This window comes from Psammomys obesus, unplaced genomic scaffold (assembly GCF_907164565.1).
Source record: "Psammomys obesus unplaced genomic scaffold, mPsaObe1.curated_primary_1811, whole genome shotgun sequence".
Taxonomy (NCBI): Eukaryota; Metazoa; Chordata; class Mammalia; order Rodentia; family Muridae; genus Psammomys; species Psammomys obesus.
In genome coordinates, this window is record NW_026591450.1 from 6,500,274 (window position 1) to 6,515,939 (window position 15,666).

At 40.0% G+C, this 15,666-nt stretch overlaps 1 protein-coding gene across 1 annotated transcript in view; it reads left to right on the top strand.

Annotated features, from left to right (window-relative positions):
• The window catches only part of Enosf1 (enolase superfamily member 1), a 42,609-nt gene that overhangs the window by 15,083 nt on the left and 11,860 nt on the right, over positions 1-15,666 (top strand). The window contains exons 4-10 of the mRNA XM_055610123.1: positions 2,375-2,461; positions 2,725-2,751; positions 10,288-10,360; positions 10,688-10,726; positions 11,157-11,239; positions 12,243-12,277; positions 14,560-14,647. Coding sequence (XP_055466098.1) covers positions 2,375-2,461; positions 2,725-2,751; positions 10,288-10,360; positions 10,688-10,726; positions 11,157-11,239; positions 12,243-12,277; positions 14,560-14,647 — 432 coding nt within the window. The remainder of the gene's footprint in view (positions 1-2,374; positions 2,462-2,724; positions 2,752-10,287; positions 10,361-10,687; positions 10,727-11,156; positions 11,240-12,242; positions 12,278-14,559; positions 14,648-15,666) is intronic.

Sequence of the window (15,666 nt, forward strand, 5' to 3'; positions counted from 1 at the left end):
GTTTTGTGCTGTTTTAAAAGATTGTGTGTGTGTGTGTGTGTGTGTGTGTGTGTCTGTCTGTCTGTCTGTGTGTCTCTATGTCTGCATTCATGTAGGCCAGAAGAGGGTGTCAGATCCCCTGTGACTGGGGCCACACGAGTTTATGAGTCACCTGATGTGGTACTGGGAATCTGTTCTCTCATACTCCAGTTCTCTGAAAATTGTCAAGTGCCCTTATTCTCTGAGCTATTTCTCCAGCTCCAGGAATATATTTTATAAAAAGCTTTTATAAATAATGTTTCTACAGTCTATGATGCCCTTTGATTGTAACAAATATAAAAATAGGGGATTTTCAGTTTTTTCATAAACAATTTTATTTAGTTAAAGCTTGAGCCATTTAGATCATCAACATTTTGAAATAGGCAGGTTTTTTTCTATGAGACTTGAATCTTAATGCATTTGCATATCAAGAAATCCAGCTATTATACACCACACTGCCCTCTGTCTGGATTGGAAAAAGTCCAGCCAGGCCTATGGTAGTGGCTTATGCCTATAATCCCAGCATTCAGATAGTAATCACCATGGGTTTGAGACCAACTTGGGCTTCAGAATAAGAACCTGTTTCAAAAGGACAAAATAAAGAGGCCTAGAAGATAAAACTTCAAATGAGCAACCCCTTGGGAGAGGGTATAAGTGGTACTGGCCTTGTAGGAGTAGCTAGTAGGGTAGAGGTAAACTAAGAACCTAGAGAGCATCATGCTTTCATGTTTGTAGGTCAGCATCTGAATCATAAGGTCGAAATATGAAAAGGTTAAGTTCTAAAGAAAGGACTCTAACACAGGGAGATAACTCTAGTAATTTACACTTTTTTCTGTGTCAGGGTACCAAGGTCCTCTTTCTAACTCTGTTCAGTTTCCTTTCCATGCAAGAGAAAGGCACAAGGGAATACACTTTCTCTGTTCCCTTGGTTTGTATTTTTAACTACATTAAAAAGTAAGTTAATTAAATTAAAAAGTAAATTAAACATGCCTTGACAAGTATCACCTCGAAGAAGCTCCCATTAGCCAAATTTGGAACAATTTGAACATGAGAATAAATAGGATAATAATGGCGTATAATTCTTATAATATAAAGATCCATGAGTTTGTTCAGGCAAAAAACAAGGGAAACTTCATTATCAATAGAATGTAACCTAATGAGTATGAGGCCAGTGATGTCATCATGAAATCACCATGCTGCAGCCTGGTGGCACAGGATTTTAATCTCAGCACTCAGGAAGCAGAGGCAGGTGGATCTCTGTGAGTTTGAGGACAGCCTGGTCTACAGAGCAAGTACGAGAACAGCTAAGGCTACACAGAGAAACCTTGTCTCAAAAAAAAAAAAAAAAAAAAAAAAAGGAGGGAAGGAAGGAAGACAAAACCTACACTCTCAGAAGTCGGGAAGCTGGGTGGGAGGATCGTAAGTTCAAGGCCAATCTGTGTTTTACATAGTAAAGACCTTGTCTTCAAAACAAGCAAAAAAAAATAGACAGCAGTGGAACCTCAGTTTCTGACCCACAGCAAAGTTGCAAAAGTAGAAATAAAAAAACCCAAACTCCATCTGCCTCCCTCCCCACCCTGCACACATTTAACTTTCTCGGCTATCTGAAAGCAGGGTTGCCGCTATCCTTTTTTGTAATCATAAATACCTCTGTGTGCATTCCCTAAAGACTAGGACCTTCTCCTATATGTGTACTCACATGATCATATTCAGGAAATATAATATTGATGGACTATTACCTAAAAGATGGCCCATAATCAAATCTCACCAACTTTCCCAATAATGCTCTTCTTTTTGCCCTGACTCATCCAATAAGGGACCACATGGTGCATTCAACTGTCATTTAGTCTCTTTCATGTAAAATTGTTCTTACTTCTTTGAGTGACATTGTCATTTTTTAGAGCCTGGGCCTTGGCTTTTCTGGTATCCTTCAATATGGGGTGGTAAGAATAAATTACGTAAGTGATGATGGTATCTTGCCTTATAATCAGGATTATTAAATTACACTGCTTTAGTAAGTTTGTTCATTTGTTTTCTTTACTATGAAGTTAGCATTTTTCTTTTCCAAGTAAGTATACTTCTACCCCAGATTTTAGGATTGCTTATGACAACTACAGTATGGTAATTTCTTTCGTTCTTTTTCTTTTTGTCTTTCTTCCTTTCTTTCTGTTTTTTGTTTGTTTGTTTGTTTGTTTGTTTGTTTGTTTAAGACAAGGTTTTTCTGTGTAGCCTTAACTGTCCTGGTACTTGCTCTGCAGACTAGGCTGTCTTTAAATTCTCAAAGTGTGTCTCTGAAGAAAACGCAGATATCTTTTCTCATCTAAGACAAGATCATTGTGCTTTGCTTCCCAACCAGCTTGGTCCAGAGAAAGGAGTAGTGCATCTGGCCACAGCAGCCATTCTGAATGCTGTGTGGGACCTGTGGGCAAAGCAGGAAGGAAAGGTAATGATTTCAGAGCACATCTGTGGCTACAATTCAAGATTCATAACTACTTAGCCATTTGGTAGAGCAGGGCCAAGGAAAATGGGGAAAGGGACAACAAGCTAAAGTAGCAGTTTGGGGTCGCAGGACTCGCAAGGAGCATTGGGGATGGGGTGGGAAATAAGCCAGGTGTCTGTGGTCGCAGCCACCACTAATGCATTCACGTCAGACAAAAATGATTGCCTTACACGTGTTTTACAAGTCTTTTCTCTTTTTCAATCAAGCCCTTATGGAAGCTACTTGTGGACATGGTAAGTAGAGTCTTTACCATTATAGTTATTTCTAAAGGAAATACTTTGTGGATTACCTGGCTTTTTAAGTAATCAGAAAGAATATTCAGGACTCGTCTGATGATCATTGGTTATAGAGTAAATGAACATAAAGAACATTACTTTTTTCTATGATGGGTGTGAGCCCAAGCCCTTGCATTGCTAGGCAAGCACTCTACTGCTAACCTGTGTTCCCAACCCATAACATTATCTTTCTGATAATTTGAAATAGCAGATAACTGTGCTCATGTGGGTAAACAGGTAGGGATGTGAGGCAGTGAGTTCAAGTCCTGACCTCTTCTGAAGGGTCCTTGCAACATCATATGAGTTTTGAACTCTTGCTATTTGAGAAAACCATCAGAACCATTAGGAGCCTCAGAATCAGTTTAAATTCCTTAAATATCAAATGAGAAGATGACTCCATAGATTTTTTTTAAAGCCACATATTATTACTAGGATATCTTTTTGTTTTATTTTTTGTATATTTTTTCTTTTTAAATTTTAATGAATTAATTTCTTCTCATTACATCTCTGTTGTAGCCCCCTCACTCAGCTTTTTCCAGTCCCACCCTCTCTCCCTCTTCCCTCCTCTCCCCTCTATTCTCAGATAAGTGGAGCCCCCCCCCCCCCCATCCAGCCTAGCCCATTAAGTCAAATCAGGACTGAGCTCATCCTCTTCCCCCGTGGCTTGGTGAGCTAGCCCCACCATGGGAATGTGATTACAAAGCAGGCAACAGAGTCCATGTCAGAGACAACCCCTGTTTCCCTTACTAGGGAACTCATCTAAGGCCTGAGCTGCCCATCTGCTACAACTGTGTAGGGGCCAAGGTCCAATCTACGCATGATCCTTGGTTGGAGCTTCAGTCTCCACAAGGCCCTCTGGGCCCTGTTTAATTGGCTTTGTTGGTCTTTTGTGGAGCTCCTGGCATCTTCAGGTTCTTCATTCTGTCCTCCTACTTTTCCACAAGACTCCCTATATTTTACCCAATGTTTGGCTGTGAGTTCAGCATCTGTTTCAGTCTCCTGGGTATATCCTTTCAGAGGAAAGCTTTGCTACTCCCTGTCTTGTTCCCTCTTTTCAGTCACTTCTACTGTCCATTCTATATCTGCTTCTGAGTGAGATTTAAGCCCTTGGATCCTCCTTGTTACTTATCTTCTTTAGGTTTATGAATTGTAGTATGTCTACCCTGCACTATATGGCTAAAATCTGCTTATAAGTGAGTACATACCATGTGTCTTTCTGGGTCTATGTTACCTCACTCAGGATGCAAATTTCATGATTTCCTTGTTTTTAATAGCTGAGTAGTATTCCATTATGTAAATGTACCACAATTTCTTTATCTATTCTTCAGCTGAGGGACATGTAATATAGGTTGTTTATATATTCTGGCTACTATGAATAAAACTTCTATGAACATAGTTGAGCAAGTGTTCTTGTTGTATGGTGGAGCATCTTTTGGGTATATGCCTAGGAGTGGTATAGCTGGGTCTTTAGGTGGAGCTATCCTCAATTTTCTGATAAGAGCCAGATTGATTTCCAAAGTGGTTATACCAGTTTGTACTCCCACCAGCAATGGAGGAGTGTTGCCCTTTCTGCACATCCTTGCCAGAATGTGCTGTCACTTGAAATTTTGATCTTAGTCATTCTGAGCAATGTGAGATGGAGTCTCAGAGTTGTTTTGATTTGCATTTCCCTGATGACAAAGGAAGTTGAGCATTTCTTTAAGTGCATTTCCATCATTTGAGATTCCTCTGTTGAGAACTCTCTGTTTAGCTCTGTATCTCATTTTTAATTGGGTTATTTTGTTTATTTGTATTTGATTTTTTGAGTTCATTATATATTTTGGATATTAGCCCTTTGTTGGATGTAGGATGGTGAAGATCTTTTCCCAATCTGTAGACTGTTGTTTCATTCTATTGACAGTGTCATTTGCCTTATAGAAGCTTTTCAGTTTCAAGAAGGCCCATTTATTAATTGTTATTCTTAGAGCCTGAGCTGTTGGTGATCTGTTCAGGAAGTTGTCTCCTTTGCCAATGAGTCCAAGGCTCTTCCCACTTTCTCTTCTAAGAAATTTAGAGTATCTGGTGTTTATACTGAGAGATTGTTTTAGCTATTCTGGGTTTTGTTTTGTTTTTCCATATGAAGTTTAGAATTGTTCTTTCAAGGTTGTTAAAGAACTGTGTTGGTATTTTGATGGGGATTGCACTGAATTTGTAGATTTCTTTGGGTACACTGGCCGTTTTTTACTGTGTTAATCCTACTGATCCATGAGCACAGGACATCTTTCCATCTTCTGATATCTTCTTCAATTTCTTTCTTCAGAGACTTGAAGTTCTTGTCATACATGTCTTTCTCTTGCTTGGTCAGAGTTACACCAAGATACTTTATGTTATTTATGGCTACTGTGAAGGGTGTAATTTCTCTAATTTCTTTCTCAGCCCATTTGTCATTTGTATACAAGAGGACTACTATTTTGGGGTTTTTTTGTTTTTTTTTTTAATTAATCCTTGATCTCTTTTAGTTGTCTTATTGCTCCAGCTAGGACTTTAAGTACTATATTGAAGAGATACAATGAGAATGGGCAGATTTGTCTCATCCCTGATTTCAGGGGATGGCTGTAAGTTTATCTCCATTTAATTTTATGTTAGCTATAGGCTTGCTGTATATTGCCTTTAGTGTGTTTAGGTATGTGCTTTGTATCCCTGTGAAGAGGTGTTGGATTTTGTTGAATGCTTTTTGGCATCTAATGAACTGATCATGTAGATTTTGTTTCTTTCAGTTTGTCTATATGGTGGATTATGTTGGTGGGTTTTCATATATTGAACCACTATGCTAGCCTGGGATGAATCCTACTTACCATGTTGGGTAATATTTTTGATGTGTTCTTAGATTTGGTTTGCAAGTATTTTGTTGAGTATTTTTGCACCAATGTTCATAAGGGAAATTGGTCTGAAATTTTCTTTGTTGGTTTTTTGTGTAGTTTACGTATCAGAGTGACTGTGGCCTCATAGAATGAGTTTGGCAATGTTCCTTTAGTTTCTATTTTGTAGAATAGTTTGAGGAGTATTTGGTATTAGCTCTTCTTTGAAAGTCTGGTAGAATTCTGTGCTGAAACCGTCTGCCCCTGGACTTTTTATGTATGGGAGACTTTTGCTGACTGCTTTTATTTATTTCCTTAGGCATTATAGGACTATTTAATTTGTTTACTTGATCTTGATTTAACTTTGGTGAGTGGAGTATATTATCCATTTCATTTGGATTTTCCAATTTGTCGAGTACAGGCTTTTAAAGTAAGACATTATGATTCTTTAGATTTTTGTCAGTATCTGTTGTTATGTCCCTCTTTTCATTTCTGATTTTGTTGATTTGGATAGTGTCTCTCTGTGTCTTAGTTAGTTTGGATAAGGGTTTGCCGATCTTGTTGATTTTTCTCAAAGAACCAGCTTTTGGGTTTTGTTGATTCTTTGTATTATTCTCTTTGTTTCTGATTTTTTATTTCAGCCCTGTGTTTGATTATTTCTTGCTGTCTACTCCTCTTCAGTATGTTTGGTTCTTTTCTCTTTTTCTAAAGCTTTCAGGTGAGTTGTTAAGTTGCTAGTATGGAATCTTTCCATTTTTTTAAATGAAGGCACTTAGTGCAATGAACTTTCCTCTTAACACTGCTTTCATTGTGTCCCATAAGTTTGGGTAAGTTGTGCCTTCATTTTCATTGAAGTTTAGGAAGTTGTTTAGTTTCCATGACTGTGTAGGCTGTTTCTTATGTCTGTTGTTGTTGAAGTCCAGCTTTAATCCATAGTGATCTCACAGAATACAATAGGGTAATTGAATTTTCTTGTGTTAGTTGAGGTTTTCTTTGTGATCGGCTATATGGTCAATTTTGGAGAATGTTTCTTGTGGTGATGAGAAGAAAGTATATTCTTTTGTGTTTGGGTGAAAAGTTCTGTAGACATCTATTAGGTCCATTTGACTTATGTCATCTGTTAGTTTCATTTTCTATTTAGTTTCTGTCTTGATCTTCCCATTGGTGAGAGTGTGGTGTTGAAGTCTCTCACTATTAATGTGTTGGGATCAATGTGTGATTTAAGCTTTAATGTTTCTTTTACAGATGTGGACACCTTTGTATTTGGGGCATAGATGTTCAGGATTGAGATGTCCTCTTGGTTGATTTTTCCTTTGATGAGTATGAAGTGTCTTTCCTTATCTCTTTTGATTAATTTTGATTGAAAGTATTTTATTAGATATTAAAATGGCTGCTCCAGCTTTTTTCTTGGAAAATCTTTTTCCAGTCCTTTACTGTGAGGTAATGTCTGTCTTTATTGCTGAGGTGTGTTTCTTGTATGCAGCAGAAGGTTAGGTCTTGTTTATGCATCCATTCTGTTAGCCTGTGTCTTTCTGGTGGAAAGTTGAGTCCATTGATATTGATAGATATTAGTGACCAATGATTGTTATTTCCTTTTATTATAGAGTTGGTAGTAATAGTGTGTTTGTGTGCTTGTTTGTTTTGCTTTTGCTGTTGTGAAGTTGTCTATATCCTGTGTTTTCTTGGGTGTAGTTGACCTTATTGGGTTGGAGTTTTCCTTCTAGTATCTTCTGTAGAGCTGGGCTGCTGTATAGATATTATTTAAATTTAGTTTTGTCATGGAATATCTTGTTTTCTCCATCTATGGTGATTGAAAGTTTGGATGGATATAGTAGTGTGGGTTGGCATCTGTGGTCCCTTAGAGTCTGAATGACATCTGCCCAGGGCCTTCTGGCTTTCATAGTCTCTGTTGAGAAGTCAGGTGTGATTCTGATAGGTCTGCCTTTATATGTTACTTTTTCTTTTTCCCTTGCTGCCTTTAATATTTTTCTTCGTTCTATACATTTGATTATTATGTGGTGGGAGGAAATTTTTTTATGGTCCAATCTATTTGGTGTTCTGGAAGCTTCTTGTATGTTTAAAGGCATCTCTTTCTTTAGGTTGGGGATATTTTCTTTGAAAAATATTTTCTGGTCCTTGGAGCTGGGAATCTTTTTCTTCTATTTCTATTATTCTTAGGTTTTATATTTTCAAGGTGTCTTTGATTTCTTGAATGATTTGTGCCAGGAATTTTTTATTTAATATTTTTGACAGATGTATCAATTTCAATTGTATTTTCTATGCCTGAGATTCCCTCCTCCATCTCTTGTATTCTGTTGGTAATGCTTACCTTTGTGGTTCCTGTTCTCTTCCTTAAGTTTTCTGTCTCCAGGATTTTTTGAGTTTGTGTTTTCTTTATTGGTTCTATTTCTATTTTCAGGCTGTGAACCATTTTATTCATTTCCTTCACCTGTTTGATTGGGTTTTCCTATATTTCTTTAAGTGCTTTATTTGTTTCCTCCTTAAAGTCTTCTATTTGTTTATGTTTTCCTGTATTTTTTAGGGATTTATTTGTTTTCTCTTTAAAATCCTCTACCAGCTTCATAAGCTTTTAAGGTTATTTTCCTGTGTTTCAGCTGTGTTAGGATATCCAGAGCTTGTTGCCACATTGCCCTGGTTTTGTTGATTGTGTTCTTATGCTGGCCCTTAGCCATCTGGTTATCCCTAGTGTTGGCTTAAGGCCTTGGTTTGTTCCTGAAAGCTGCTGGGCTTCTCAGGCATGCCCTAGGTCATGGGCAGGGGGCGGGGATGGATCTTCTCAGGTAGCCTACAGCTCTTCTCTGCTGGTTTTGTGTCAGTTAGACCTATAGGTGGGGAATTAGGCTGTGGGTTTCTGACTTGTGTGATTCTGTGAGGTCCTGCCAGTCTCCTCGAGACAGCTAGTAGAGCCATGAATCGCAGGCTGGATCTGCATGTCTCTGGAACCCGGAGTCCTGTCAAGGGTGGCAGAATCAGCTGGGGGTTCTGAGGGCAAGTCTGGCCTCAGGTCCTCACCTTTCTCCAGGGAAACACCAAGGGTAGCTGGCATTTTGGAGTTAGCAGTGTAGGGCTTGGTATTCTGCACTCCTCGTTGTCAGACTCCTCTGGGCACCACCATCTTGGATCAGGGACCCTGTATGCTCCTATTGTCCAGCTGGTTGCTACAAAGGGACCAGTAGAACTATGGACCAGAGGCTGAGACCCTGTCTCTGGTATCAGGGAGGTGTTCTTGGGTAGGTAGGAGGAGGCTGGGGTCTGGATGCTGGAGCTGTGCGTTTGGAAATCTTGTGCAAGTAGGTGGCAGAAACCAGGTGCTGGGAGCCTTGGACTATGTGTGACTCTTGGAGCTGGGAGTTGCCCTAGGGGGTCCTTGGCTCCTGGGATGCCTCCTACCATTTGAGAAACAAATGTTGTGTTTTGGAGTCAAGAGCCAGGTTACTCACTTGGCCTACAGTCTTCTGATCTTCTGCTCCTCAGATATGGTATGGTACTCAATGGGTGCCACCACCTTGGAATGTCCTTGCTAAGACATCTTTTGGCCACTTTAATTCTAAAAGCATGATCAAGTCATGCCAATTTTCCACTGTGAAGTTCCATCAGGTCAGCAGCTTAATACTGAATTACAAAGACAGTTTTCTGGTTTCTTTCTGTGACCAATATTTGTAGCAGGAATGAGCACTTGATTGCTAAGGAGGATTTAAAAAAATTCTTTGTGCTATTTTAAGACCCAAGTAGACCTGATTTTCAGTCCAGGCTTCATTAATGAGTAGTTGAGTGACTCTGAGCACGTTCCTTATCCACTGTTGGTGGCAGCTGACTCCAGGTGATTTCTGAGGGCCCACACATAAAAGCCCTTTTTATTATTTGACAGCAAATGAAGGAAAATCAAGGAATGGCCCTTAAAGGTTTTTGGGCTAGGAGACTTTGCCCAGATGGACTCAAGATGCTCTCACTGCTCCCTTAAGACAGGCTGAGAGAAGAATGGGGACCATCTGAAGGGAAGGGTATTGGAAGGGTATGGTTTATAGTCATGAAAATATTTTGGAGTCCAGCCAAGCATAGTGATGAGTGAGCGTGAAAGAAAATTCCTAGAGCATGGCCAACCTTCTTCAGGAGAATTAGTGCGCCCTGTCCTCTTGTCAGTAAATCACAGTCTGTGAGGAGATGGCCGCAGTCGCACTATGGAGAGTGTTGGGCCCAGGGCTGCCCTTAATGGCCTGTGAAAGCAGGCTTTCATGAACTGTGCTGTGCTGTTCCAGGACTACCTTCATCATCTCACAGTTCAGTGAAAATTCAGCATGGCAGGTAGAACAGACTTAGAAAGGGGCTCAAGGAACTCTACTCCTTTACTTTGTGCTGAACCTTCACTGGGTCCTCTGGCCAAGAAATCAGGTTAATTGGAAAGAACAGGGCAGTGGCAGGAAGTAAAAGCTAAGACAGAAGGGACTGAGGGTCTGAGGGCTTGTTAAGGGCAGTGCAGTGAATTTCTGAAATGTTCACTACTAAGGAATGTATATAGGATGAGACAGACAAATTCCAAAGATCCCTTCCTGGAAAGGATAAAATCATGAGGTCAGTGTAAACATAGATTAATAATCTGCCTATGGATTGATCTGGACTTTTCTCCTCCTACTACCAGGATCCAAAGGTGCTGTTGTCCTGCATTGATTTCAGGTACATCACTGATGTCTTGACGGAAGAGGATGCCTATGGTGAGTTGTGTGTAAATCATGGGTCTGGAAGTACCTTGGTACTTACCAAGGAATGTACCCAGCAGATGGAGCCTTGGTTTTCTTTTCTTTTCTTTTTAAATATTTATTTATTTATTATGTATATACAATTCTACCTTTCATGTAAGCCTGCACATCAGAAGAGGGCACCAGATCTCATAATAGATGGTTATAATCTACCATATGGTTGCTGGGAATTGAACTCAGGACCTCTGGAAGAACAACCAGTGCTCTTAACCTCTGAGCCATCTCTCCATCCCCAGACCCTGTTTTCTAAATGAGTGATTTATGCTCTTTCCTCCCCTCCAGAAATACTGCAAAAAGGTCAGCTTGGTAAAAAAGAAAGAGGTACGTTGTGAGAAAATGTGCTTTTCTGTTTGTGCTATCAAAGTTTACTTTTGAACAACCCTGTCTCCTGAGGTGCACAGGGTGCTCCCAGGTTCCCTGTAATGGACATTAGATCCTCAGTCATACATGTAAATCTGGGAGAAGAGGCCATCTGGTGTGACTTGGCTCCAGGGCTCGAGCCAGCAGCAGTTCGGGGAGGTTTGGCTTTTATGTTGCACCGTGGCATAGGGAACTTCGAGGAGCAGGGCATTCAGTGACTGTCCTCACTGTCGGAGCCTGACACACTGGGAGGTGGACTGATGGCAGTGAGTATGGAAGGGGCACCCAGGAGAACAACCAGCTATCCTTTAGGGAACCATTTATCCCCAGGCAACTCTAATTCTGGAGTTCCCTGGAAAGTGCCAAATGTTCTAAGAGCTGTGTTTTCCAGAGGAACAAATGCTGAGACATGGTTACCCCGCGTACACCACATCGTGTGCCTGGCTGGGGTATTCAGACAGCACACTGGAGCAGGTAAGCTTTGAGACCTGGCCTTGCAGGCAGGCCAAAGCAGGAGAAGCAAACTAGTTCGTGTATATTTCACACCACTATACCTGCCTCTGACACCACATAAGGGGGTAAAACACACCACACACACACACACACACACACACACACACACAAACTGACCAGTCCCCTTGGACAACAACTGGGTGCCCTGTAGTGTAACTCAGTTTCCAAGGACTAATCTGTTTCACTTGCCAATTGTGCAAATCCAGGTTATCACCTGAGTTTATGACCTACAGCAGCTAGAACGCAGGTTTCTACAATCCAATACCCTGAGTTTTATTATTCACTAGAATAGCTCACAGAGCGCTTGACTTACGTTCACCAGTTTATTATAAAGGGTGTAACTTAGGAAGATCCAAGTTAAGTGGGTCCACGGAGTCTCATGTTGGGTTCTGGAAGATGATAGCCTGGTTTTGATTCTTTGCATGTGTAACACTGGCAAGTCATTTAACCACACTGAGCCTCAGTTTTCTCTCTGTAAAGTAGGAAAATGCCTCTCTCTCTCTCTCTCTCTCTCTCTCAGTTTTTTGAGCCAGGATTTCTCTGTATAACAGCACTTGGTGCCCTGGAGCACATTCTATAGACCAGGCTGGCCTTGAACTCAGTGATCTGCCTCTGCCTCTGCCTCTGCCTCCGAAGTGCTGGGATTAAAGGCCTGTGCCACCACCACCTGCCTAATACCCCATCTCTTATGGGACATTCATACTGTATCCTCCTTTCAGGAATGTTAAGACAATTAAAGGAATGGTTCCCATAGAGATAAGGAAAGAAAGCTACTTCACAACTAGAGTGATACTGTTTGCCAAACTACTTCTATCTTTAAACAACACATGCTTATTCCTCTGGTTTGTACTACAACCATAATGTTAGTGAAATCAAGATAAGAAACCACTGAAGTACTATCAGGCCAGGGGAACATGGTACGTGATGCCAATATGTAATGAGAGATGCACCCCTTTCCCCACAGCGCTGCGCAGAAGCACTGAAAGATGGCTGGACCAGGTAAGCTGTCTACGTCATGGGGACTTGACCTTCTTAAGTCACTAAGAGGCTGCATATGGGAAGAGGAGCCAAAGATTAAATCCCACCAGTGATGCCTGAAGCAACTAGCTTAGTGTGTCAGTGCACAGACATTTCAACCTAGGCTAGGCATATCCTCTCTACAGACACGGTGTGAATCTCCTTAGAATTTTAGAATATCACTTATGCAAGAGACTTTGGAAAACATCGGCTTCAAACACCCATCCAAGATACAAATCCATTCATTTGTGGTGCAAGGGATCAACCCTGGAGCCTCGTACACATCAGGCAATTGTTCCACTGCTGAACTCCAACTCCATCCAGGATCTCGATTTTAACAAGACCCATCCGTTATTCCTTATTTACATAAGCAAATTTGAGAGACACTAAAACCTTGTCAACCCCTTAGCCAAACAGAGTGGTAACATTAAGGAGACAAGGAAAAGGCTTTTGTATCTTGATAGAATTAAAAAAAAAAAAAAGCCACATTTGATAAAAATTATTACAAGGTGAATTTGGAGCAGATGTTCCGTGAGGACTAGTCTCTACCTGACCAAGAAGAGGCTGATGAGTCAACTCTGTGGGGTCAGAAAGATTTCTGGACCTCAGCACAAGAAGTGTGCAGAGGCTATGGACAGCTACTTCCAGTTCTCTCCAGTACCAAAAGTCCTGCAGCTGAAACTCCCACCTAGAGTAAAAGTATCTCTGGGTGTTCATTATGAATAAGAAAAAACAAGACAGTGGGCACCTGAGTATGTTTGTCCTTTTTAAAAAAAAAAAAAAATGTTTCTAGTTGAAATAAAATTGTATCACTTTCCCTCCCTCCCTTTCCTCTAGTTACCTTCCTGCTAGCCCCTACTCTCAAGTTGATACACTCCTTGTCCTTATCATTGTTATATACATACATATGTATGTGTATACACTAATATATATATATATATATATATATATATATATATATATATATATATATATATATATATATATATATATATAATTTCAAGGTTGACTACTTGGCATTAGATAACCAATCAGGGAAGAGGCTGGTCTTCCTTCTTATAGTCATTTGTTGCTTGTAGTATTTTTTTTTTTTATAGGGGTGGGTGAGACCCTGCAAATTTTTCCTCCTTCTATGTTAAAATGTCTCTTGATTGTTCTGGTCTTGTTTCTTCAGTTGTTTCTTCAGTCATTTCTAGGAGAGACTTTCATAGTAGACTTTCTGCAACTTACAATCTTTCTGTCCCTTCTACCTAGATGTTTCCTGAGACATTAATGCATGAGCTTTAATGTATAGTATCCTTTGGGATCATGGTCTCCCCATTATCTCTTAATTTTTACATTGTGTCCAGTTGTGGTTTCTGTGATTGTCTCCATTTGCTATAAAGATCCTCTCCTTTGATGAGAGTTAGTAACTACAACTATCCAGGGAAGGTGATTCCTGTGCCTGTGTGAAGCTTTTATGAGTGGAATGGGCCTTTTAATAGACAGGAAGATTGGGCATTTTGAGGAGTAGAAGAGCTAGGTTCTGTCTGCAGTGGCAGCCTAAAGCCATTGTGGCTCCCACGCACAGCCTTGAACAGATAGATGCTTGTGAGGGAGAAATTGGATACCAGTCCCTTAGGATGATATTCTCTCTTCCACTAACAGTGCCCACACTGGATCAACCACACTCCAGCAGAGTCACAAGGAACATATATAGCTGCCTGTGTCTCAAGAACATAATTGGACATCAAGGCAGATTGGGGGTTTGAGGGCTCCTGGTGAGTGGCCAAATATGCCGCAAAGGAGACCTCTACAGGAAACTATAGACCACATACTCTTGTGCTTCTCTTTGTGACCAAGTCCTTTTCCTTCCCTGGAGCCCCTCACCATAAGGAACCATATGGACTCACTGGAGACAAAACTTTCTGTGCAAATAACTAGCAAATGTATGGGCTTTGTCAACCCCATTTGCCTCTGCCATTTGGACCTGTTTGTTCTTACCTGTTTGGCATAGCAAAATTTCAGGGAGCTGTACTAGAGGTGCAGCTTCTCTTTCCAGTTCCTTAATTGTGGGTCAGTAGATAATTGAGAGTCATCGCCCTGATCCTGAATAAAGAGATCAGGTTGGAGCATTATTATCAAGTGACTTGTCTAAAGTTTTACTGGGAAGAGTTGAGGTTACTAGAAAACACAGACTGTGAATGGCTCACAGAGTCATTTGTGCAGAAAATCCAGGTGTTCTTGCCAAGTTAGAGACCTGTCTAAACTAAATGTATTCATAGGTTTAAAGTAAAAGTTGGGGCTGATCTCCAGGATGACATACGAAGATGCCGTCTCATCAGGGACATGATCGGACCAGAGAAGACTTTGGTAAATACATTCTCACAATATTAAAACATGGAAACTTGATGGAAGTTTTGTTTTTTTTTGTTTTTTTTTGTTTTTTTTAATTTTTGGTGGTACTGTGAATCTAACTCAGGGTTGTGTCCATGTTAGATAAGCACTTTATCACTGAGCTATGGTATTCACCCCAAGCCTGAAGCCTTTTGTTTCAAGCAAGGATTAAGAACATGGACATTTTTATAATTTATGGTGGTCATGTAATAGGTGAACTCTCTTAAAAAGCTATAGGATCTGATCAGTTTTAGTTTTATAATTCTGCAGAGCCAGTTATTTCTAATCAGAGCAAGAGATCATTGTTTTTGTTAATATGTGTGAGCCTGAACAAATAGGCTTCCATTGGTACCACCCTGGTATGTAAATCATTAACCTCCCTTAAGCAGCTTATTAGGAGACAGGTTCTAAGCAACCAGTCTTTGAAAAAGTATTGAGATTTTAGCCAAGATAAATATAAGCATTTATCATTCCTATGTATTTTATAATGTAGTTTTAATTTTATGTAAAATATTTTTGTAAAAGAAAGTCAACAATCAGATTTTTTATGAGTTTTAAAAATAAGGCTTGTTTTGTGAGTTAAAATTAATTTTAGAGACATGATGTAAGCTCAGAAGTCTCATTATTTATACATGAAATAGCACTGCTTTTGCTTCATGAGGTCATCTTCATGCAAATAATTTATGACAAAAATTGATCTCGGGCCTGCTAGACTGTATCCTGTAAGGAAACTCTTACCACTTAGATGATTTATAGAATCTCATGTCCTTGTTCATCTTTTCCAAGTGTAATGATGGCAAGTTCTGCACAGCAATCCTCTGGTTTCCAGGTAAGATGATGGTGAGGAGAAAACAAAAGCCTAAAAGACAAGGCCTGGACTTGAACTAACTGGTTTTGAGTCACTTACTTAACTTCTCTATAGCCCAGGGTTTATTTGTAAAATAGGGTAATATGAGCTGCCTTGTGGGGTTATAATTAAAATTAAATGAAAAAAA